Below are 25488 nucleotides of genomic sequence, written 5' to 3' on the forward strand. Positions count from 1 at the left end.
TTGTTACAAGAATTTGGCCCCTGGAATTTAGGCTATTCCAGTTGAAATCCACACTACCCCCTGTGGAAGACATGACCTTAACCTCCCTCACAAGGAGTGGTGAATTTCAAAGGGGGGGGGGGAAGGTATCTAAATTGACAGCCCCATTTGAAATCTACACCTGTGTGGGAGATTAAGGCAGTGTTTTCCATAAGGGGTGTATGGATTTCAGCTGGAATAGCCCATTTTGTGGTAAGGTTATTTATTTATTTATTTGTTTGTTTGTTTGTTTGTTTGTTTGTTTGTTTATTTATTTATTTATTTATTTATTTATTTATTTATTTATTTATTTATTTATTTATTTATTTATTTATTTATTTATTTATTTATTTATTTATTTATTTATTTATTCTTTATTGAGGGTTATACTGCTTCAGTGACAAGCACTGCTTTTCAAGCAGGCCCTCATTGTATACATGTTATAGTAACAAAATATATTATGATACACAATATTTACAAAATATCATACAGTATTTACAATATATTACAAATTAGTATAATGGTATCATCAACTACAAGCTAATTATAAATACCATGATTCAAAATACAGAAATACAATAATTATATTTATATACAAAAATCAAGCAAGCAAATGAACAAAATGTAGATAAAGACAGGCCTAAATTTCTTTAATTTTTGACTGAAATTGGCCTAAAGTCATATTTTCCATCTGAGCTCTTACTGTTGGTGGCAAAGAATTCCATGCATAGGCTGGCCTGACGTGAAAAGTACGTTGACCTGAATTTGATTTAAATTTTGGTACAATCAATGTATAAGAAGTATGATTTTTAGTTATATGATTATGGTTATCATGAACAAAATCAAATTAAGAAGATAAGTATGATGGATATTCATTCTTTAAACATTTGAAAACAGTCATTAAGAAGTCTATAAGACTGTAAATGGTGTACCATGCTAGCTGCTTTCTCTATCTACAGTGTAAAATATCAATATAAATAAAAAGAAATATACTATCGTTTTGTTTTGCATTGATATTATTTTCTTCAATAGGTATTCCGGGGCAACACTGATCAGCAGACTCATGTGGACAATATATTTGCTACCCCAGTTGTGGCCCAATATGTGCGTATTAATCCAATATCTTGGAATAGTCACATGAGTATGCGATTTGAACTTCTTGGTTGCAGCAGTCAGTGTAAGTACATGTATACTTTAAGTTAACCCCATGAGCACTACCTGCCGATCTAACATTGCCTCTGATTGGTCAATTACATGATATTTTCACTTTAATCACCAATCAGAATGGAGCTTTGCAAATAATTCACCCCAATTTATTTTTGCATGGTGAAATTATTCTAACAATGTTGCTGATTGGGCCAATTGATAATGAAAACTTTTTTTTGGCCTATCGGCAGGTAGTTCTCATGGTGTTAAGATTTATTCATAATTTTCAACATTGTATGCTCCATTTAGACGAGGGCATGCTAAAGTTGCAATTCATTATGGTTACTATCAAGCTCAGTACCAAAAGTAGTGAAATCAAGCTCAGTTCAATTTGATTGTGACAGCGAGTTATCCAATAAGCCAAATCGGCATTGGAAGTTTGCAATGCATTGTAGGACAGTTTTTGCAGTTTTGGGACACTTTGTCCTTTGACCTTTTAGAAAATTCAGAAATATTGGGTTTTGTATGCGTACAAAATATGATCTAAAATGTTTTACAATAATTAAAACAAATATAAAAAATATTAATATTTTATATTATTTAGTATTTTTAATGATCAACATTATGACAATAATAAGAAAATTAATAATAATTACGTCAATTTTCCTGATATGTCAGAGGTCAGTGTCCCAAAACTGCTCTCAAAACTGCTCTCAAAAAAAAAGTTAGAATGGTGATTGGGCTTATTGCATATAGGCGTATATCCTGGGGGATGAATCCTTGTTAATATTTCTATAAGGAGAAATGGTCTCTACCATGATCACCTCCCCCCCCCCATTTGTTATACCTGTATATGTGTTTCTGACCAAATTAACCTCATATTTGGCCATTTTAGCTTAAAATTGCCTATTTTTATGCTCTGCATTTGCACCATATTTAACCATTTTAGCTTCAATATGGCAAACATTTTTAGTGTGCTTTGTAACATAAACTTTTTCTGTCGCCAAAAGGTGCTGGATCCCGGGTGCTGGATTCACTATACGTTTAAGAAATATTTTCCAATCCCATCCCCCCAGGATCTCTGAATGTTCCTTTAAAAGTAGAGTTTATCTTGAAAAATCTAAATCTGTATTTATCCACTTTCTAGTATTGTAATGTCTACAAAACATCTTGTTCATTTTCCCTTTCAGATTCATCCTGGTCCGGTATCAATCAGCCACTAGGAGTTAAAGATGGCACAATTCAAGACAGTCAGTTGTCATCGTCTTCAAATGCTGGTGGCTCTTATCTGGTAACCCTAGGCCGATTAGATCAGACCGTTAGATCCTGGGCTGCAGCGTCAAATGATGCTAACCAGTGGGTACAGGTTGATCTGCTAGAGCCAATGACGGTGACTGGGGTAGTAACACAGGGCCGATATGAGTCCGGTCAATGGGTGACTTATTATAAGGTGCTCTATAGCATGGATGGAACCAATTTTGATTATGTGCTTGATGAAGATGATGACACTAAAGTAAGTATGCCAAGCACTTTTGTCACCAAGCGGACATGTTATTTTTCAAGGAATGGGCACTGATTAGTGAATAAGCCAAATCGGCATTGGAAGTTTGCAATGCATTGTGGGACAGTTTTGCAGTTTTGGGACACTTTGTCCTTTGACCTATTGGGAAAATTCAGAAAAATTGGTTTTTGTACGTACAAAATATAATCTAAAATGTTTTACAAGAATGAAAACAAACCCAAAAAAACATTATTATTGAATGACTTAATTATTTAAATATATTTAATGATAACATTATGACAACAATAAATTAATTCATAATAATTGCAGCAATTTTCCCAATATGTCAGTGGTCAAAGTGTCCCAAAACTGCTCTAAAAAACCGGAAGTTAGAATGGCGATTGGGCTTATTAACCCTAACCAATCAAAATCTTACAAAATCTTAAGGAATTAATCCACTGCAAATGCATGCATTCCATGTGATGCCATTGCGCAATCATCTTAAGTCATATATGCCCACCAAATTGATGGCCGGGCAAGCGACTCCCCCGTGGCATGAGGTCGGTGATCATGTGCGTGGCACCCGAGGGGTCCCAGGGTCAATTCTCGGGGGTACCAAGTGAAATCTTTCTTCATTTTCTCTCCATTTTTGTTCCTTCTCTGCCTTCTGATAGTAAAAAAGCATGACCTTGTTAGGTTTAATGAATGTGCAAATTGTACGAAATAATACTATTGATTATAACGTTATTTGTAAAAATGTGTTTTATGTGTAAGTGTATGGAGATGATGGCTGTTGAGGGCGCTGTAACTTTTTTAATCAGTTTCAATCTCCTTTTATCTGTCTAATTTTTTTCACAGCATGAGGGTAGAGTATTCAATACCATAGTTCAACTAATCAGTGCTCATCCCAAAAAATTAGATGTCCTACATAAAGTGGCCTCAAAAAGAAACTTATAATTTTTCACAAGGTCATATCTTAAAATCCTCTCCATAAAAATGAACACAAATTGCACACAGGATTACTTCAATACTCTACTCTAACCACTGGTCAGTAACCAAACAGTTGTCCAATTAACACAACAGCAAAATGCACTGACATGGAACACCTTCCTGGACCAAATTCACAGCCCAACAGATTTCTATGGCTGGGTTCCAATTATTCGCCTGTGAATGTGGTCCAGGAAGCTGTTCCATGTCAGTGCATTTTACTGTTGTGTCAGTTGGACAACTGCTTGGTTACTGACACGTGTTTAGAGTAGAGTATTGAAGTAATCCTGTGTGTAATTTTTGTTCATGTACAGGTGAATAATTGGAACCCAGCCATAGAAATCTGTTGGGCTGTGAATTTGGTCCAGGAAGGTGTTCCATGTCAGTGCATTTTGCTGTTGTGTCAATTGGAGAACTGTTTGGTTACTGACCAGTGTTTAGAGTAGAGTGTTGAAGTAATCCTGTGTGCAATTTTTGTTCATTGTTATGGAGAGGATTTTAAGATATGATGACCTTGTGAAAAATTATAAGTTTCTTTTTGAGGCCAGTTTACATACTGCAAAAGAATTAGGTATCAATTATGTTCACCCTTGTATATCCTTAACAAAAACAGAAATGTGTTAAGATTAAAACCAACAGCCAATATCTGTACCCTCTAGCTCTGATTTAAGACCTCATTTGTTGAAACTGGTTGATAATTAAAGAAACGGTATTATCATACCACTAAGGAAAACATCAAAGAACACAGCTAACTGGATATATTTTTGAATCTAGTCAGTGTGTTATGCTTTATATGTACCAATGAATTACTTCTCAATGCAAGCATATTGCGTAGGCATGATACGCGTATATGGCGAGATACACATATGAAGGAGATTTGCGGATAACGGGCACGTAATCTATTACATAAATTTGATCAATTCTATTAGATAAATTACTGTACAATACATATATGTTTATTGCTATAATGAAAGACAAAGATAAAGACAATTTATCGCGTCTGATGTCACCTGTCAATCAAACTCGAGCACGGTTTGTTTACAAGTGTCGTGATGATGACTTGCTGAACGCGGATTTATAACCGGCGCCTTTATTGTTGATTTTGCACCTTCGACATGCAAACCATCTCAAAAGTTAGGTCTTTATAGTAGGAAACTTTCTTTGGTGAAGGCACCATGTCCACAATGCCTAGAAAAGCTGCTTTTTGCCTCGTAAAAGTACTGAACTTTTTCGCCATTTGCTGCTATTCCTTTTCTCCGATCAGCACCAGATAGATCGGTCTTCCTTTACGCTGGCGCTGATTAACCTGTGTAAACCAATCAAGGATAGTAATTGACAGTGACATCAGACGTGATAAATTGTTTTTATCTCTGACTTTAATTATATTTTTTACTTCTTCCAGATTTTCCCTGGAAACGAAAACCAGCAATCTCATGTGGACAATATATTTTTTGCCCCTGTTGAGGCACAGTATATACGTATCAACCCGACTAATTGGAATAGCCACATGAGTATGCGCTTTGAACTTTTGGGAAGTATTACTACAACATGTAAGTGTATTGGAGAGTGTGTGTGGGGGAAGGGCCAGTGGCGGTGCCAGAAATTTTTTTCGGGGCGGGGAAAAGTGAATTTCAGGGGGGCAAAATCTGACAAACTTTGCGCAAAATTGCCGCAAAACGTGGAAATGTACGTGAACTTGGGGTTTTTTGCCTCAAAAGTGGGGGGCAAACTGGGGGGGCAAGAAAAATATCACACCCCCCCCCAATAGCGCTGCCACTGGGGAGGGCAATGTTTAGTTTGGGATGTAGGGTCAATCCACAATTGTGTAGTGAATACTCAAACGTGTGTGTCTGTAAATGGATATTGAAAACTTGGAAGTGGTCAATATGTTGCTGTCCATATCTGGCAGTGTACTTGTTTAATATTGTCCGCTTTCCTCCATGGACATTCCTACAACCGAGGACTGTCTGCAGTTTTAAAGTGCTGCAGTAGACCGCTAATATATGCTAAATGCATTTGAGTGATACTTGCTCATAACTGCGGACCATATGTGTAAAAAATACAGTCAGCAGTTGATGGGTAAAGTTCCGTTTCATATCATACACACAAAAAATCCACCATTTTAGGCCACGGTTAGGCGATGAAAACACCATACACACATCTGTGGTTGCATATCAATACACAATGTCCGCTGTTGGCAGTGAACACACACAGGGGTGTGTTTACACGTAGGTTGGGTGTGTGGGGGTGGGTGGGTATTGGTGAGTCATAGAGTAAACACGCCAGACTTCTTAAAGCCATAATGTCCAATCTTATGAAATTGGTTAATTTTTTTCAAACCTGATTTTTTGGCATATTTGTATAAATGTTTACACATGTCTCAACTTGCACCTAAATCAGCCAAATTTGTTGTGTTTGTTGTTCAATATAGAGCAAAGTTTGACATAATGCCATAATTCATAAAATAATGACTTTATGCCTTCCTATAGAACTTCATGTTAAACAGTCAAAATAACCAGTAGGGTTTCTTTCACTTTACTGCGTTATTTTAGCTCAAAATGGACAGAAACCCTTCCCGACAATTATTACTAGTATTATTTCAGCATTTTGAGTTTAGAATAACAAATTTAAGATTTAAAGGAAGTCGTACATTAGAGCTTTAATATAAAACAAGAACATACCTGTAACATCTGGGACTCTCTTTGTTTGTTTTTTCTGTTGTTCTTTATAGCTGCAATGGATTGTACATAATGTAAAGATGCATTTAATGCTATAGACTTTTACAGCAGCTGATCAGAAATATCACAAAAACATCACAAACAATCACATTTGGCGACTGTATGTTTTTATTGCCTGTATGACATGGTATGATTGTTCACACCCAGTGTTCGATTTACCTGGATTAGCATAGCAAAATGCTACTCACAATTTTGGAATTGCTACTCAAATCAAAGTGAGTAGCAGTTTTTGCTACACAAAAAAATATACGAAACTCGATCACTGGCCACAGCATTTGTCTACAAACTTGCAAGAAGGAAGAAAAAGATGATAGATACAGTTATGGCAGGAATTCCCTGAAAGTAGGAATGTTTTAGCGATGGTAAAAGGTATACAAAAAATCCACAAAATATGGTGAAAATAATTGCTACTCACAATTTTGGAATTGCTCAAATCTGAAAGTGAATAGCAGTTTTTGCTACACAAAAAAATAGATGAAAATCGAACACTATTCACACCAAGCATATTGAACGCAGTGTCCACTACATGGTCGTAGACTCAATTTAAATGCCAAAATTTGAATGGTTGAATATATAGGATCCATAACTTAAAAAGTTCCCCCTAATGCTTTTTGAAATAAATAGAAAAAAATATTTTATGAAATGTAAAAATGTATGTGTGGCCTTAAATTGTTAAACAGCCTCTTTGTTTACATAATGAACTATTGTGACTGAACACAATGATGTGTGATGCTATAAATTGGTCCACATGTGTAAAACAAGTACAGCTACACAGGTCTTTTAACATTTTGAACAGCCTCTTTGTTTACATAATGAACTATTGTGACTGAACACAATGATGTGTGATGCTATAAATTGGTCCACATGTGTAAAACAAGTACAGCTACACAGGTCTTTTAACATTTTGGAAAATATATGTTCCAATTATTTAAAAATGTGTTAGGGGGGAACTTTTAAGTTGTGGATCCTATATTTTGATGGTCCTGTATGATCCTGTAAAGGGCCATGTCCCTTCTTAACGGTCTTATAAATCTCTCGATTTTCCCACAGAAAACTTAAATGCAAAATTTACCTTGATTTGGAAGTTAGAATTTTAGTTTTATATGGAACAAGCAAAGAATATTATTTTTTTTGTTTATTTTCTTCTTTTTTTCAGATTGCAGTGAGCCTCTTGGAATGTTTGATGGACGCATCTTTGATAAGTTCATTAGTTCTTCATCGTTAGCATCAATAGACTCTGATCTTGCCTATCATGGCCGCCTTAATCTAGGCAACTCCCCAGGTAAGTACAAATACAACATTGTAACTGTAAATTATTCAGAGCATACCAAATCCCCATGCTAACAAAAAAGCGCAAAAAAGCACAGTCATTTATAGTGGGGTACGCACAGGCACAACGCCTAGATGTTGATCCACAAGCCTCAGCCCACTTTATAGGTTGTCCCTGACCACTACGGCCCACATCATTCCATAAACCATTTAACAACAAATCAGGGACTTTGCTGCTTCAAGAGCGCACACCCTAGACATTCCACAAATAACCATCGCAACCAGGATCAGCTCCCTGAGTTTCGTACGGGTTACAACGAGACAATTAGCAGTTAGTTCCTTGTCCAGGGGAATTTCAAGCTAGCTCAATTTTTTTTCCTGAGAGCGTAATAGGCACCACCAGGGTTCAAACCCGCAACCTCTCGCACCATAGTCGAACGCCTTATCGATTGAGCTAACTTGACTGCTTTACATCTTGTGGTATTGCTTTAAGTCAAGAGATACAAAATAACAAAATTATTCAGTAAATAACCAAAGTACTTTTACAACATTATAAGAGCATGCTTACCTAGAAAATGTGCACCAGTCCCTTTTTTATATGTATCAATTCCAACCAGGCATGCCACGTATCTCTTGACTTAAAGCAGTACCACAAGATGTTAGTTTTCACTATATGTGCGCTTATAATTTTGAGCTGAACTGATGACAAAAATGAAAGAAAATCGCTACTTTATTCCATCACGTAGATCATGATTCCATATATCAGTCAGTCAGTCGTTAATGACATCGATCAGCTTAAAGTGTTATAAACATAGATTCCCCCACGCAATGAGATATTGGGCTATTCCATTTGAAATATCCACACTGCCCCTGTGGAAGATTTTGGAAATATCCTCCACGGAGGGGGAGTATGAATTTTAAATGGAATTAGCACATTTGGCAGTTCCATTTGAATTGCATACACCCTCTGAGAGAAATTCAACCAGAATCGTCCACAGATGGAGGGTAAGTTTCAAATGGAGCAGCTGCCTAATGTGTTAATTCCATTTAAAATTCAAAAATTTTTCCACAGGGGTATAGTGTGGATTTCAAATGGAATAGCCCATTCCAGCCATACACAAGTGCAACTGATAATTTTAATCATGAAGAAATTAAGTCTAAGAATCCTGAGATTTTAATCAGATTTTTTGTCACAAATACAGCACCTAAGGCTATGATTTTTGCAGGGAATTTTAGTTCATTAGTACAGTGCAATCATGTAAAATTGTAAGTTTAAACAAAATTTAGGTTTTGGCACCTTTGTTACGGTCATAGATGTGCTAACATAGTCTGCTAGTGGTTAAGCTGAAAGCCGTGTATTAAAGACAATAGAAGACATTTTACTACAAATCTGTAATTTCTCTAATTAGCTACATGTATACGAATGGGGTTTCAACTTTGTCAATACTGATATTTTCTTTGTTTTTTGCCAAATTTTTTATTTCAAAAATACCTGATAACAATTTGAATGACTTATCCTTCACTTCTATGCAATTTGTAAACAAGCAAATTTATACTTCTACGCTACTCAAATTTGGTACACTCACCGGAGCGCTTTCATCGGGTCAACCGGCGTCTTCAGCGGATGTTATTGCTCTGAAGATTGTTGTTGCTAGTGATGTAGTACTAGGACACCTCCGATGACATCACAGATGTTGATGACGTTAAACTTGAAGATGTTGTGCCGCCCCCTTGGTTCCGGGGGGGGGGGGGTGTCAGGAGGTTGTCCCAGACAGGGTTGATGTCCAACCCTTTGTCACGGTTGAGTCTGGGTCTTTTAGTTCTGATATGGATTGCTTCCAAGACCCTGCGAGGGAAGTCCTTGGACTCCCTTTCTAACACTTTTACGTTCTACCAGTCAATCTGGTGTCCTTTGCTCATGTCGATGTGTTCCTTGATCACTGACTTGGAACTGGCCGCTTTGGATTTATGTTCTGTTAAAACATCTTCAAGTTTGACGTCATCAACATCTGTGACGTCATCGGAGGTGTCCTAGTACTACATCACTAGCAACAACAATCTTCAGAGCAATAACATCCGCTGAAGACGCCGGTTGACCCGGTGAAAGCGCTCTGGTGAGTGTACCAAATTTGAGTAGCGAGAAGTATAAATTTGCTTTCTATTTACGTTTACCGCTACGTATGAATATACATCATTATAATCTTAATTTTGTTACACTTATAATTAATATTCATCTTCTCAAACATTTTAATCCCACAGCATCCATGTGCTGGAAACCAGACAATTATAGCTCCGAGCCACATTGGTTACAGATAGACCTCCACTCACCCATCACCCTACAGAGGATTGGTATCCAAGGTAACGAGGCTAACAACAGCTGGGTGACATACTATAACGTATCTTATATGACCGTGGATAGCAGTGATTGGATTGACTATGAAGAAAGTGGCAGTGTTAAGGTAATGGTTCACTTTAAAAAGTACACATGTGACCCGCTCTGACAAAACCAGAAACAAGTCGCATTTTTGACATTTCATTATTTGAATAAAAATGTAAGCACTAGACAATAAGCTTTGAAATAATAACAAAATTATATAAATAGCATCAATACCTTTAAAGATATGGATAATTGTGTAAATTATACCTTGATATTTTTGCTAAATTGCTATTCTGAGTAATGAGCCAATTAGTTATCTGCCTTACACAGGATTGAATAGGGATTATCATAGTTCAACTGTTAATTATTGATTAAATAAACTTCTTTTTAATAAGTTCTTTCAAGGATTTGAAAGTCCACTTAGTCTGACAGTCAAATACTATTAAATAAAAGAATTCCAAAGTTTGATATTTTTTATGGGAATGTTATCTTTAAAGGCCTTTAAGGGGGTACTACACCCCTGGCCAATTTTGTGCCTATTTTTGCATTTTTCTCAGAAATTATAGCGCATTGGTGACAAGTAAGATATGTATATTATAGGGGCAAGGACTACAACTACTGCACTGGAAATTTTTATTTCAGCACAGATAACAGTTGTGGTGTTACACTCAAAAATGAGGGAAAACCTATATTTGATCAATAAATCAATAACTACTTGCCTTGAGTTGCTGAATTTTCAGTGCAGTAGCTGTATAGTCCTTGCCTCTATAATATACATATCTTACTTGTCACCGATGCGCTATACTTTTTGAGAAAAATGCAAAATAGGCACAAAATTGGCCAGGGGTGTAGTACCCCCTTAACTCAAAAGCATGTCTGGCGACTTGTTTCGGGTTTTGTTGGAGCCAGTCTTATATGTGGTACAAGATTTGGCCTTGAGATTAAGCATAGACTAGTTGCATGATTTTTGGTGTGATTGGCTCTATTATCTTTTCTTTAAACAATTATATTTAAATGGTGTTTCTTTCCTCTTCTTTCCATGCAGGCCAGCATGTTTATAAATGATATTGTTAATCTGCATGGTTTGTGCAATTTATTGAGCATGGTTCCGTTAGGATCCAGATATTTTTCATATGAAACAAGAGCTAAACCAATTTAAATTTTATTAGGGGTTTGTGGTGCCAGTTTTGGATAGTTGAGTCATACGAAAATGAATTGGAACAACATGGGTCTCAAAGAATTGATAAAGAAATGAGAAGCTGGTTCCTATGATAAGAGGGGAGACATAGAGAGCTAATATGGAATGGAATACAAATCAACTGCTCACTGCCAGAAGTGGGTTAGTGTAATAGCTGCCCTGTGAACATTTGACAATTTACACACAATATATTGTACTCATCTACACATAGCAGCTATTGCACTTACCCACTTCTGGCACTGAGCAGTCAATGAAAGCTGAAACTTGAGGAGCTGATTACTGAACAAAAGCTATAAAAAACAGTAAAATTGGAACTGAAAATCAAAGATAGATGTGGAGCTAAATCTAAAACAAACAAATGGGAGAAAGAGTGATGTGATTTCCCATTTGCTTCTCATCGATTCTTAACTGCCACTTGCTAACTTAATGTTGCAAAATCACTTGTTCTAACCTTGTCTTTTTTCACCTTCAGATATTTTATGGTAACATAGATCAGTATGCAGTAGTACATAGTACGTTAGGACCTGTGGATGATGTTGTTGCTGTACGGATCATACCACATGAGTGGCACAATGAGGTGTGTCTGCGTGCTGAAATCTATGGATGCTTTACACCACCTGGTAAGATTACAAAGCTAACAATGTGTTCCAATTTTTCTTCTTCTTTTCCAAAATTCCATCCAAAGTTTGCAGGACAACAATACTGACTATCATATTTGTAATCTTTAGGAAACAGGCTAAAAGACCAATGAAGCACTATGAATAAAACTAGCTGTGTTAGGGAATAATTTCTAGGACCATTTTTTTGATTTGTTATTTGTTTAAATTTTGACCAACTTTGTGAGATTGTCACCAAAAATGGTTGAAAAATACTAAATTTTGCTCAAAATTTTAAAAATCTAAAAAAAAATTACATTCTTTTTTTTAAACTGCCATGGACTTTGAGACATAAGTGTACTAACAATACTTCTTTAGGTACGTTTATAGGGTTTCATTGATTTCCTCCCTTACCTATTATTATGATCCATAATTGAGAACCGGTGCCTAAATATAGTTCTTGAATAGAAACTTAATTTGAAGTAACTTCATCCAGCAACCATTAAATTATCTAAACTTTTTATTTTCATAGCATGTAGTGGAACTGATGAAATAGAGACAACTAATTCAGAGGTTTCGGCTTACGGGAACAACTCCGTCTTGATGACACTAGATGGTCTATATACCGTTACCGTGATTCGCACCCAGGGTAGCAATGGTAATTGGATCAAGTGGTATAAACTTTATTTCAGTCAGAATGATGTAGACTGGGCTATGTATAGAGAGGATGGAGTACCAAGGGTAAGTCTTATGGGCCATTCCAGTTGAAATCCATACACTCTCTATGGAAGACATTCCCAAATGAAAGATAAATTAAAATTGTATTTTTTTATAAACAAATATGACAATATTGTCAAACGAATCAAACAAATGACAGCTATGAATGGGGCTAATGACTTTACATTAGTTATTTTGTTGGGTTATTGTGAAAAATGTGTAACATTAGTCTTTGACCTCAAAATATCCTTCTTCAGTTCGAAAATCAAAATGTTTAGATTTTTCGCAATGTCTTCAAACAACTGATGTGCAGTCATTAACATCTAATCGTTCTGTGCAAGTTTTTTCCTGTATATGTAAAATGTGCAAATTATTAAGCATGTGTACCAATTGGCTCTCATAAATATGCAAATAAACAAATTGGCTTAATAGAAGCCACAGGGACTAATTTTATGAACTATAAATACAGAGTTCAGCAATATCAAATAATAAGTCATTCCGATCTTATGCCAGATTGTTGCATAATTTTAATGTAGAAATCTGGTTTTGGTGTATCCATGTAGATCATTACATTTATCAAAAGAAAGTAATAGAGGTATTCCTATGAATAACAACATATTTTTAAAGGAACACATAGCAGCAATTTATCAGGCCAATACTTTGTTTTGTCTGTATTTACTTCTCAGATCTTCCAAGGCAACTATGATGATGTCCAGTTTGTCAGCAATCCTTTGTTAAATCCCATAGACGCTAAGTATCTCAAGATTTTCCCAGTGGAAGTCAACAATGCTCTGTCTACCGTTGCTGGTCTACGTGGATGTACTAGTGTGAATACAGCTGATCCTAGTCCTCTTACTGATGGTAAATATATTGTCATCTGATAATTTATAATATGTGACACAATCTGGTCCATGGGGGCCAAAGGAGGCATTTTTGACAATTGAGTTACGTAATTATTACATTATGCATACAATAGGCTATCATTTACTGAAAATACCAAAGCTCTAGCATACTTGATTCTGAAGTTATGACGTTTTTTGGTGTCTATTTTCTTTTGTATTTTATTGTTTTTTATTCCAAATTTTTACCTTTATCTCAGTTTCAAATTTGCCGCATTTGGCCCCCTTGGACCAGATCGTGTCACATATGTTGTCTTCTGATAATAAAACTGGTCCTTAGGCCATCTTAATTTAATAGTTCATCTCTAAGCCCTTCCCAAGTTGAAAATCTTTTTGACAAGAAATGACCACCTCTTCATCTCTCAAGGAGGTTTCACTGTAGTCAAGATGAAGAATTTTATTGAGATTTATGATTTAGGCTATTTTGACCTCCTGGCGATGTCAGACATAAGATTTTAGTGTGGTGGATTTTTTTAAAAAACCAGCAGAATAAACTGAATAATGCGCAAAAAGCAGGGGATTTTACTAATGCACGCAGGGGCTTTGAGACAAATCAAGATTGGCCTTATATGAAGATGACTAAATGGATTGTGTGGTGCAGGTGTAAGAGTACTTGCCTCTGATGCTGGGTCCTGGATTCAATACACGGTAGTGGCAACTTGGTGGTTATTTGCTTGCAGAAAATAGCCTCAATTTAGATTTGAAATTACTTGTACTCCAGGTCGGTAAACATGAGTAGGGTTTAATCTTTCCCCGGAGAAGTCTTTATCAGAAGACTGAGCTTTGGGAATCGAGTACCATCTTCAGAGCAAAATTTAGTTGAGAGCATCTATAGATTAAGTTCAAAGTTTTCATACTTCCACTCTCCCCCATTTAGAATTGGGTAAATGAAACGTGAGAGTACCATGTCCTTAGGAGGGGATGTGAAGCTGTCAGTCTACTGTACAGAGATCCGTATCTGTACATGAAATTGCAGTCAGTTTTCAAAAGATTAGGGTGTTTACTGCTGACTGTCCCAATCAATTCAGGTTGTTTGTTCATGGGGAGTCCTTATGATAATTGAATGTTTAGGAATGAATGGGGGACATTCGACACCTCACCTCTTCCTGAAGTTGTAGTTTTCTCTTTGTCTCGGCTATTTCTTTCTCCTTCTTTTCTTCTGTGAATACACCTCACTTTCTTTGTAAAAGGTACATTATAAATCCCATTGTTTATGTTAATGAACCAGTAATTAATATCCACTTTACAAAAAATGTATTACTTCCACAGTATGTTTTAAACCTTATGGATTCGGTGACCATACATTCCGTGCAGAAAGGATGAACGTTTCCAGTACATTCGGCGGCACTATTCCCGAGATTTACACCTATAATATATCAGACATTCTCAACGAGGATTGGTTCCTTTCTACTGTTGATAAAGATTGGTATGAATGCTGTATGGCTAACGCAACATCCAACTCGACATCCAACGTGACATCTAACAATACCTCATGTGTATGCGGTGATACGTACGATTTTGTGAATCATCTGTCTTTAAACAACACAGACTATATGCCGCATTTTGCAAGACTATGGAATCCAGATAACCCGATATATCGTCGGAATGGATGGGTGTCTGAGAACAGCAGTGTGATGAGTTCATTGGATCAGTGGATGGAGATAGATTTTGGAGATAGGGTTCAGATAACTGGGTTGACAATGCAAGGAGTGGACACGCCAGAAGGAGACAGGTATAGTTTCAAACTTTTTACAGGGGTGTGAGAGTTCCTCTTTACAGCTGATTTCCTCTTGTTTTTTTTTTTGTTGAGAAAATTGACATGTTTTCTTTATTTTCAGCCCAAATTTGGTGTTTTAAACCCTGATGTTACACTGTTTTTCAGCACACCCCTGATTTTACTATCATGAAGAGTCCTGTCCCACTTTCAAATGCATGCACTCTGTTTATATTGTGATAAGAACAGGTCACACAATGTGATTTTGCTTTGTTCTTGGAATCAAATGCTGATTTCATGATATGGTTCATTTAGCCAAATCGGGGCACACTTCTGTATGTAGTACACATGGTACTCTGACAGAATGAAAGAATTTTGATATAGCCTGTATAATAGTTTCAATTTTTATTGCTTTATCAAGGTGCTTTGCATTAGAGAGTCATACCTGTTCATATACTTTCTCTCTTAATTTGTTGTCTTATTTTTTCTTCAAAAATGAATCAAAATAAACAGAACGTTTGTCAGAGATTTATAATTAAAGTCCATTTAGAAAATTCAATATTACTAGGTATAATTCTTGGCCATAGTTAAGCAATGTATCAAATCATAACAACTATATAATCTGTATTGTTTTTTCTAATTTTTACAGATATTTGAGTAATTTCAGTTTGTGGTATAGCGATGACACCGTCACCTGGAAAACACTGGATGAAATGGGCTTGGAAAACATTACTAGAGCTGTAAGTAAACAATGGGTTCTAGGAGTTCATTAAGGCCAGACTTAATCCTGCAGCCCATTTTGACAACTTTCTGAAATATTAAGTGGGTAATGGGGTTGTGCATCCTACAAAAGAACTAACATAATGGAGAACAATTGCTTGATTCAAGAGGTAACTGAATATAATTTATAAGATAGAAGGAGTACTGTAAAAGTGGAAATTTTCATGCTACATTTATTTTCATGATTTCGCATTCCTACCACAAAAATAACATCAGGCCGTTACAACTCATATGCTAGCGCAATACAAAAAGGTGGCGACAGCGTCGGCTTTCCTGTGTATTACCCTGCACTAACATGGCGTCCAATGGCGTCTCCTGGCGGGGCCATTTTGGAAAAGTAAAGAAAAATGCTGCTGCCACCACGATAGTACTAAAAGCTACGTAAAAAAATATGCGTAGTGCTGTGGAGACTTACTTTAACATGACGTCACGAATATGCTAATTAAAGAAAAATGCTGCTGCCATCTACGTCCACATGTTGCAAGTGTGACGTGACGATCGCCTGGCCTCACGTCGACGAACGGAGTTTCAATTCCATCGCACTACGTGCTCTATATACTTATTCCATGATAACATCACATGAATATATTCCTTTTGTGTATAGGTCAATGTGAAGAAAATAAATCACACAAAAATGTCCACTTTTACAGTAGCTAACCACCCCAAAGTGTTATAATTAACTGAAAAAAGGAATAAAATAGTCTAAGAAAAACAAAGTTTAAAACCATGTGTATCTTAGATCTGTTACAGACTTCAGATATTATTTCACCTCCAGTTGTGACCTATTGCCTGCAATGAACTAACCAATACGAAAGTCAGACAATCTCTTTTTCGCTAATAGTTGGACAACCAGAAGTCTGGACACAAACATTCTTGAAGTTTACATATTGAAAGAATACCAAGGAAGTTTGGATGTTGTAATAATTGGTGTGCATGTTTGTAATAAAAAGTGCTCTACCAGTTGAAATCCATACACCCCCTATGGAAGACATGACCATCTCTCACATTGGGATGTAGATTTCAAATGGAGTCACTCATGCAGGTAACACCATTTGAAAATCACACTCCCTGTGTGGGAGATTAGCATCATGTCTTCCATAGGGGGTGTAGGGAAGTCAGCTGGAATAGCCTATTGTGATTTGAACTCAACTTACAATACAATACAATACAATACAAAGAGCATTTGCGCCATTTCCATAAGGCTCAGAGCGCTTACAAAATACCTTAATACTACCACTTAAAACTACATTTTGAAGGTGCAACTACATTTGTGGTGTGTAACTTTAAATTTTTACCTCTCATTTATAAATGTGAAATCTCATGCAAAAGAAGTTTTGAAAAATAAAAATATAGTGGGGACAACCATTTCCATGGGACAACATAGACGGTTTTTTTTAATTTTACCTAAATTTCCTGATCGTCTGGTGGACTAATATTTTCTTATATATCATACACTGCTTATTACGAGTTTGTCTACACTTAGCCACAAGTGATTCCAGTAGTTGTTTGCCATGTCAATTATGATGAACAGAAAACATTGACACCCGCTGATATCTTACCTTTCAGATAATCTCCGGACCTCAAAGTGCCAATGACGTTGTGAGAATCGAGCTGACCGAAAATGGAAATACCAATATACGTCCAATTCACGCACGCTATCTGCGCATTCAGTCAGAAGTTGATAACGAGGAAGGTGTGGGTCTCAGATTGGAAGTATATGGGTGTTCTGAAGCAAGTAAGTCGTTTACACTAATTATCAAAGAAATGATGTACCTTTTTGCCGCTTTAGTGTGTAAACTGTGTACATACTAAAGATTGGCTGGTTAAATCAGGTCATGAAAAGCTATGAAACATGGACACCTTGCTCGATACCCGAACTGCATAGCATTATGTGATTCTGGCCTGAACCTGGTTTTTTTAGACACTATATTTTGCTCAGTTAATAATATGCAAAAAAAAATGAGAATGGTGTGCACTTTTTGCCACTTTAGTGTGTAAATTGTGTACACACTAAAGAGGGCTTTAATTGGCTGGTTGAACCTAAACATGTAAATTCTTCATGCAAATACTATTTTTTATGCATACACAGTTGAACCATTGTGCCCTCCTGGTTGGAAGGAGTTTCAAACGTCATGCTACAAATTCTACACCAATGAAACCAAGACTTGGAGAGAGGCAAGGCTGGAATGTGAAAATGAAGGTAAGATCCTGCGCAGTACAGGATTTTTGGTCTGGTTGTCAGGACGTCATACGCAAACTAGTCTTTTTAATTCTGTCTTTAATTATAAATACAGAATTTGCATTTTTATAAGCTTTATCCTAATCATCAACACTTTAATTTTCTTAGCTATCAACATTATGTCATAATCACCATGAACAAAAGAAGTAAGTTTTACTTCAAGGCATCACATTTCAGAAAGGTAAGGGTAATGCAGTATCCTCTCTGGATGAATACTATGTGAGGTTACAAAACAGATAATGGACAAGGTGCAGCCGAGCCCATTCTTTATGTTTTCCCAGCCAAGGGTAAGGAGAAAGTTCCCACCTTGTAGCCATATATTTGAAGATGTTTACATCAAAGATCAAGTGTGCACTGTGCACAAAAGTGTCTACACAGTAATGACAGCAGCCCAAAGCACATATCAGTAAAATTTGAACATGTAATTAAATGTTTTATGGGCGGGCATCTTTTCTTTTAAAGAACTTTTTTTTAAGCTTGTAAAATCTAGCAAAACATATTTTGAAAATGTTCTGAATTTTTTTTTCAGAAATTTGAAGTCAAAAACAATAGATTTTGGTCAAAGAATGGCTGATTTGACATGATTTTAGCAAAAAAATTTTTATTATTATCCCAAAATGCAAAATCTGGGTCAGTTAGGCCTGTAAAACAGTTTTTGTTTTGTTTGCATCAACTAAACACTCACCAAATAGAAAACAGAAATGACCATCATCATAATTTATAATTTATACTTATTTTCCTTGTTCATCAGGTGCACACCTTGTGTCTAGTACCTCCCATAGAGAACACAATTTCCTCACCAACTATGTCCTCTTCTACGATGTCGACTACTACTACATCGGGCTAGATAGACGTCAAGACTTCTTAACCTATTACTGGTCTGATGACACATTCTATGCCTATGCCAACTGGACATACGATCACCCAACAACCAGTGTGTTTGATAGGTGTACTGTCATATCTAAATGGGACGATGGCAAATGGATGTCTGTTGATTGTACGGATCAGTTCAACTTTATTTGTGAATATGACAGAGGTAAGATGATAAACACCAGTTGGGCTGTTCCATTTAAAATCAACACTCCCCCTGTGGAAAATATGAAAATTAAAAAAATATGTTTCACTAACTTCCGGGTCATTTTTCTGGCTCAAATTCAATATGGCGGTGCCCACGGAACAGGATATTAATTATCACAATCAGGGCCGTCGCTAGAGGGGGGTATGGGGGGGGGGTGACACCCCCCAATACACAATTTTGTCGGCAAAATTTGACTGTTGTCGCAAAACCATGTGACTGTCGGCAAATGTAGTCAAAGGTATGTGTGATTGTCGGCAGATTGTGAGAGCTATATAACAGATTAATCATGTGTTACGTAATTGTGTTGTTGTAACATAATAGACCTACTGTGAATGGTATAGTAGTTACTAGTTAAACCCCCCCCCACTTTTTAGATTTCTGAGAGCCGTCCAGGCTAAAACAATTTTGGGTCAACAAATTACACAAAATTTCCGTCGGCAAACCATACTGTACACCCCCCGAATCATATTGGTCTAGCGACGCCCCTGATCACAATAAATACTATGAAATTACATCTGTAAGTGCATAAGAATGTGATTTACTTAGTGAAATTCTACCATAATTTGGCAATGAACTGGATGAAAGTTTAAGTTAGAATATGATTTGTCCATGCAATTTAGTGATCATGATGTCCAACTCTGACATTACAGATGTAAGTTTTAAGTTTACCTACACCAGAGTCTGACTTGGGTTTCTGTTTTGTACTGGTCCTCTGGGCCAGTGAGATTGTAAAGCTACTGGCCCAGCAGTAGATTTCCTGGCCCAGCTTTCTCAATTTTTTCTACTGCAAAATCAAGCAAATTTAGTGGCAAATTTACGACTGCACCCCTGCCATGATGAGTTGCAAAACTCCGGTCGCTCAGCTTCCTACTCTCACAATCTTTCCGTATTTTTTTAATAGTAACCAAGTGGTTTTAAGATTTTTTTGAAATCCTCAATCACATCCCTGACTATATTGCATGCTTGTAATGATTATCTTGAGGATGAAATAGTTGTCATTGATCAACTCATTTTAATTAATTTGTTCTTCAGGAATAAAATTTGGAAAATCAAACTTTTTGTACTTTTGCTCAAAATTTCTGAAAATGAAGCACAAACTAATATGGCGCCCTTTAAATAGTTGTCTCAACTTTTAACTTAACGTAAGTTGTCCCTATTTTTCTTAAGTTATGAAAAGTGTAGTCACTCACAAAATTGTTTATTTCCTTGTTATGATTTCAGAATCAACAACATCAATATACTGCAGTGAGGAAATAGCCCACATGGTCTGTGACGACGACAAGAAACTGAACATCACCGACGTCGAGTGGGGGCGCACCACTAATTGGAACACCTGTCCTCAGCAGGGCTCATACAGCGCTGGCGATCTACCGTGTTTGTCGTCTGATGCCGAATTAGAGTATATTACGTCAGATTTGTGTCATAATATGACGCAGTGCCATGAGGTGGTCCAAGAAGATACAACATTGTGGTTCCCGAGTGGTTGTGCTGCTGATATGAATCTTTATCTCAATGTGACCTACCATTGTGTTGGTAAGTTTAAGATTTGAATAAGGCCTAAAAAAAAAATTTGATTGGCGTAACCCGACCACCCTAAAAATAGGCCCGACCCTGACTTTTTTCTTCTTTTTTTTTGAAAAAAAAAAGTTACCAAAAAAAATTATATTTGAAAAAAAAGGTCCAAGGTCTCTATCAAATGCAATTTACAGCTTTAAAAGTAAAGGAAAAAAATCCCTACCTATCTACCCTAATTTTTTTTTATGTCACGCCAATCATAAAAACTATTTTTTTAAGGCCTAAGTGATGCGATCAAGCAAAATTAGTCATTTGTCAAGCAAAATGTAAATTAAGTTTTTAAGTTCATTATATGTGCCATTTTCAGAACTTTATTTTGATTGGACTTATGGTTGCAGAGATATGATCAGTGTTCGAATTTAGGAAAAATAAATGGTTGTCCCACGGACAACCAGATTACAATTTCTGGTTGTCCGTCTAAGTTTTCGGTTGTCCGTATGCCTACAAATGTGACTTTTGGCTAGATTTATGGTTGTCTGGCGGACAACCGAATCAGTATTTTTGGTTGTCCAGCGACTTTTTTAGTTGTCCCGGGCAACCGGACAACCAAAATTTCGAACGCTGGATATGATCATTTTACTGTTGTACAGAACAATAAGACACAAAGTGTTATTGGCTGTATCTCAAAATCAATATAGTGACAAGATGACTCATTTAGCATGATCACATCACATTAATTTTTGTTCATCTTTATTGTCACAGGAGATTCTTTGTTTTTTCATTTTGTTGTCCTTCTGGTTGTATGGGGGCATTGTTTTGCTGCAATTGGGGACTTTTTAAATTTATTTTTTCCAGCACCCAGGGACTCTCAAAGAATGGGGACATGATTTTTTGGAGCTCTTATGCTACATCTCTCTTTATGAAAATGTGAGAAATTATTCCAACGGGGGACACCATGGAGATAGTATTGGTGACCCAGGTTGTCAAAAAAATACCATTTTAGTCCCGGTTAGTCGGAAAAGAACTGTTATGCAAAACAAACAAGGGTGTTCGCAGGGTGTGTGTAAGTGTATCATCTTTCCTTACAATACATGTGTCCGTCCATCTGAGTGCCAATCTTGTTTTAAACAGGGGTGTGAAATCTCTTCTTTTAAGCTGAATTACTCTTTTTTCTTTGAGGCAAAATTTTAGCTTTTTCTTTCATTTTCAGCCCATTTTGAGCATATTTCAGTGCTTTTCCTCTTTTTTCCTCTTTTTGAACAAAGTTCCTCTTTTTTCAATAGAGGTCACTCACACCCCTATTTAAACCATCAGATTAATTACAATTTTACAATCCTACTTGTTTTATTTCAGAGTATGTGAAGCACAAGCGCATATGTGAAGGAGATTTCATGGAATTAAAATGTGACGACCCCAACGAGGTCCTGTTTATTGAAGATGCCATGTACGGCCGAACCATGGACAACTCTGTCTGCCCCAGCCATGACCGATATCCACCTACCAACTGCACGTTATCTAATTCCTTAGAACGTGTTCGCCTCTTCTGTCACCTGCAACATGAGTGCAAGATTGGCGTGTCAATGGAGTCATTTTTGACTGATCCATGCGATGGAGTGAATAAATATCTGGATGTGAATTACACATGTGTGACCTGGGAGACTAAGATTAAGGATATCTGTAAGTTTGAAATTTTAACCATGCCCCGAATATAAAGCAGTCAATATTTGTTTTATATACCGAATGGATGTATGTTGCGATTGCGCATGCATACTGCATAGACTCAACCGGTCCATAGTTCGTTTCCATGACCGGTCCATAGTTCATTTTGAGGGCATAGCTAATTCAATGACTGCACTTTTAACCAATCAGATGACAGGAATCTATATATGAGGTATATAATCCTTTAAATGTTAAGGCCTGTGTTCTATTTCTAATCCATTATTCTTTTTTGATTGCCTTACTGTGGTGAGAGAAACAAATCCATTATTTAGCCACTTATTCCCATCAAATTACAATTGTTCCCCTCTGAATTTATAGGTAACCTTCCCTTTATAATAACAACAAAGGCCTTATGCTGTTGTTACAGTCAAAGTATTTAAATTAGGTTAATATATAGTTCATGTGCACACATTTTTTTTGTGCATTGTCTTTCATCGATCTAAGAAGAAGGCTCTACACTGATTATTCATTCAGTATTTATTGTACAAGACGTTCCAACTCAATCAAGCTGTTGTACTAAATGTTAACCGAACTTGACTCTGTCCAATAACTGCCATTCTATATGATTGAATGAACAACTCACTGGATAAATTTGTTTTAATGGTGTAAATTTTCATTACTATTGTCCTCACTAGATGACTTCCAAGGCGAATGTGATGATGGATGGTTGAAGCATGAAGATCACTGCGTCAGAGCATTTGCTCCTGATAACTTGGTGCGATTCAAAGATGCTGAGGAGGAGTGTAATGTTATGCATGGACATCTGGCTGGAGTACCTAGCAACCATACACAGGTATGAATGATCCATGATGATACATATATACACATTGACCCTCGCACACCCCCCTTACATATGTGATGCGATCAAGCAATATGAATCTGATGTCATTCAAAATCAAAATTCAGTTTTTAATCTCATTAGATGAGCCATTTTCAGAGCTATATTTTGCTGAAAACCCCATCATAATTAGACTTATGGTTCCAGAGATAATAGCCATTGTAGTGTTGCTCAGAACAATAAAATACAAAGGAAGTTGAATCCTATTGTTGGTTATATCTCAAAATCAATATTCCCAACATCCGACTCATTTTGCTTGATCGCATCACATATGTGATGTGATCAAGCAAATCAGTCGGAAGTCGGATATATTGATTTTCAGATATGGCCAAATAACAACGATAATTTCTTTTGTTGCCTGTTGTTTTGGAAACACTTCATCTGTTTATATCTTTGGAACTAAATGTTCAATGTCAACATGGGGTTCTGCAAAATGTATCTTTGCAATTGCTTTATATGACCATGTAAAAAACTGAAAATTGAATATGACCGACTTCAGACTAATTTTGCTTGATCACATCACATATATACACACACCCCTTTACATACAGGTATGAGCATGGTATGCCTAGCAACCATACACAGATATGAATGACACATGACGATACACACCTACACGCACACCCCCATACATAAGCATCAACAACTGTAATTATAGTTCAAAACAAATGTGGCATGATTTAATTGCCAAACCATGTATCCTAATTGTTTATATCCAGACATCAGTGGACATGACGTATACCTACAAAATGTATAATAGATTTTGCTCTTTTTATGCTATGTTGGAATCTCCTGAGGTAGGTAAAAGATTGAGGGCATTGGTTTTTTTTTGTGTGTAGGCCTTATCCGCAATCACATGAAAATATACAACCAAAAAAACCCAGATATGAAGAACATTATAAGAGCATTCATACACTACAAGATTCCTGGCGACGTAGTACCTCTGCTGCAATGTTACTTCGCGGCTACTACCGCTGCTACTACCGAGTACCCAATCCCTTTGTGGTCGACGTTGGTACTACACCAAAGTACCAGCGTCGGCCACCATACTGTAGATACCCCCGTAGCAAAGTACTTTCATCGATACTCCGCCATGCGTCACCTAAGAGTCAACTGCGATGTACCGAGTAGGTGACTTATAGGCACACCATAGTCGGGGGTACTTCAATGGCCCTTCAGCGGAAGTACCTGCACAGTAACCGCATCCATGGTGTACCCATGTGTCAGCAGTGAAGTAGCAGTGAAGGTACTCACCGCGAGGTACTCGTCGCCAAAGTCCTTTGATCGTAAAGTTCATTGACTTCAAAGCATGCCGCTGCCGTGGGTACAACTACACGCGGCCGATCTGCTGCGTTCAACTACGCGTTCAACAAGGCTTGCACACGAACGCGTTGAAGTGGAATTATTAATTTGTTATGATCTGGATGCACAATGCTTGTTGCACAATGCAGTTTTTCCGTACACCGGCGACAGTGTTTAAATCCTGTTGTTTTTCTTTTGTTTTCCGTTTTGTTCTGTTAGGAAAATAACACGGTTTTATGTTTGTTTGATTGTTTACTCGGTTGGTTAGTTAGCTGTTTGCTTGGCTGATGGTTGCTCAGCTTGGTTGTTTTCATTTGTAATTTTTATCTTATTTAATTATTTAGTAAATTTATTATTTTTCAGAAATGTTTAGAAAATATTGCATCATGTATTTTATGTTCATATGTTTTTTTATTCATTTTTAAACTCAATACTTGCTTTAGTTATTTTACTGATTTATTTATTACCTATTTATTTATTTAGTTGGTTACTTATTTATTTACTTATGTACTTATAAATTTAATTAGTTCTTTCTTTCTTTATTTAATTGTTTATATACTTATTTATTATCTTCACTTAATTATTTACTTACTCATTTATATATTTATTTATTTATATATTTATTTATTTATTTATTTATTTAGTTGCTTATTTATTTAGACCTACTTGGTTATTTTCTTGTTTATTTACTTACTTATTTAGTTATTATTTACCTAATTATTTACTTATCTATACCTGTTTATTTATTTATTTATTTATTTATTTACTTCTTTGGGTAATTATTTATTTAATAACGTAATTACTTGGTTACCTATTTCCTTATTTATTTATTTACTCCTTTAGTTAGTTATTTACTT

The 25488-nt window shown here is 36.3% G+C and overlaps 1 protein-coding gene across 1 annotated transcript in view; it reads left to right on the forward strand.

Moving 5' to 3' along the window:
• The window catches only part of LOC140166652 (uncharacterized), a 172689-nt gene that overhangs the window by 106113 nt on the left and 41088 nt on the right, over nt 1–25488 (forward strand). The window contains 16 exon segments of the mRNA XM_072190151.1: nt 1051–1195; nt 2355–2677; nt 5055–5202; nt 7547–7672; nt 9919–10118; nt 11707–11854; nt 12363–12571; nt 13234–13408; nt 14716–15178; nt 15810–15900; nt 17507–17675; nt 18030–18140; nt 18931–19215; nt 20479–20790; nt 22126–22449; nt 23127–23284. Of these exon segments, the coding sequence (XP_072046252.1) occupies nt 1051–1195; nt 2355–2677; nt 5055–5202; nt 7547–7672; nt 9919–10118; nt 11707–11854; nt 12363–12571; nt 13234–13408; nt 14716–15178; nt 15810–15900; nt 17507–17675; nt 18030–18140; nt 18931–19215; nt 20479–20790; nt 22126–22449; nt 23127–23284 (3387 nt within the window).

The sequence above is a fragment of the Amphiura filiformis genome, chromosome 12, assembly GCF_039555335.1.
Source record: "Amphiura filiformis chromosome 12, Afil_fr2py, whole genome shotgun sequence".
Lineage (NCBI taxonomy): Eukaryota > Metazoa > Echinodermata > Ophiuroidea > Amphilepidida > Amphiuridae > Amphiura > Amphiura filiformis.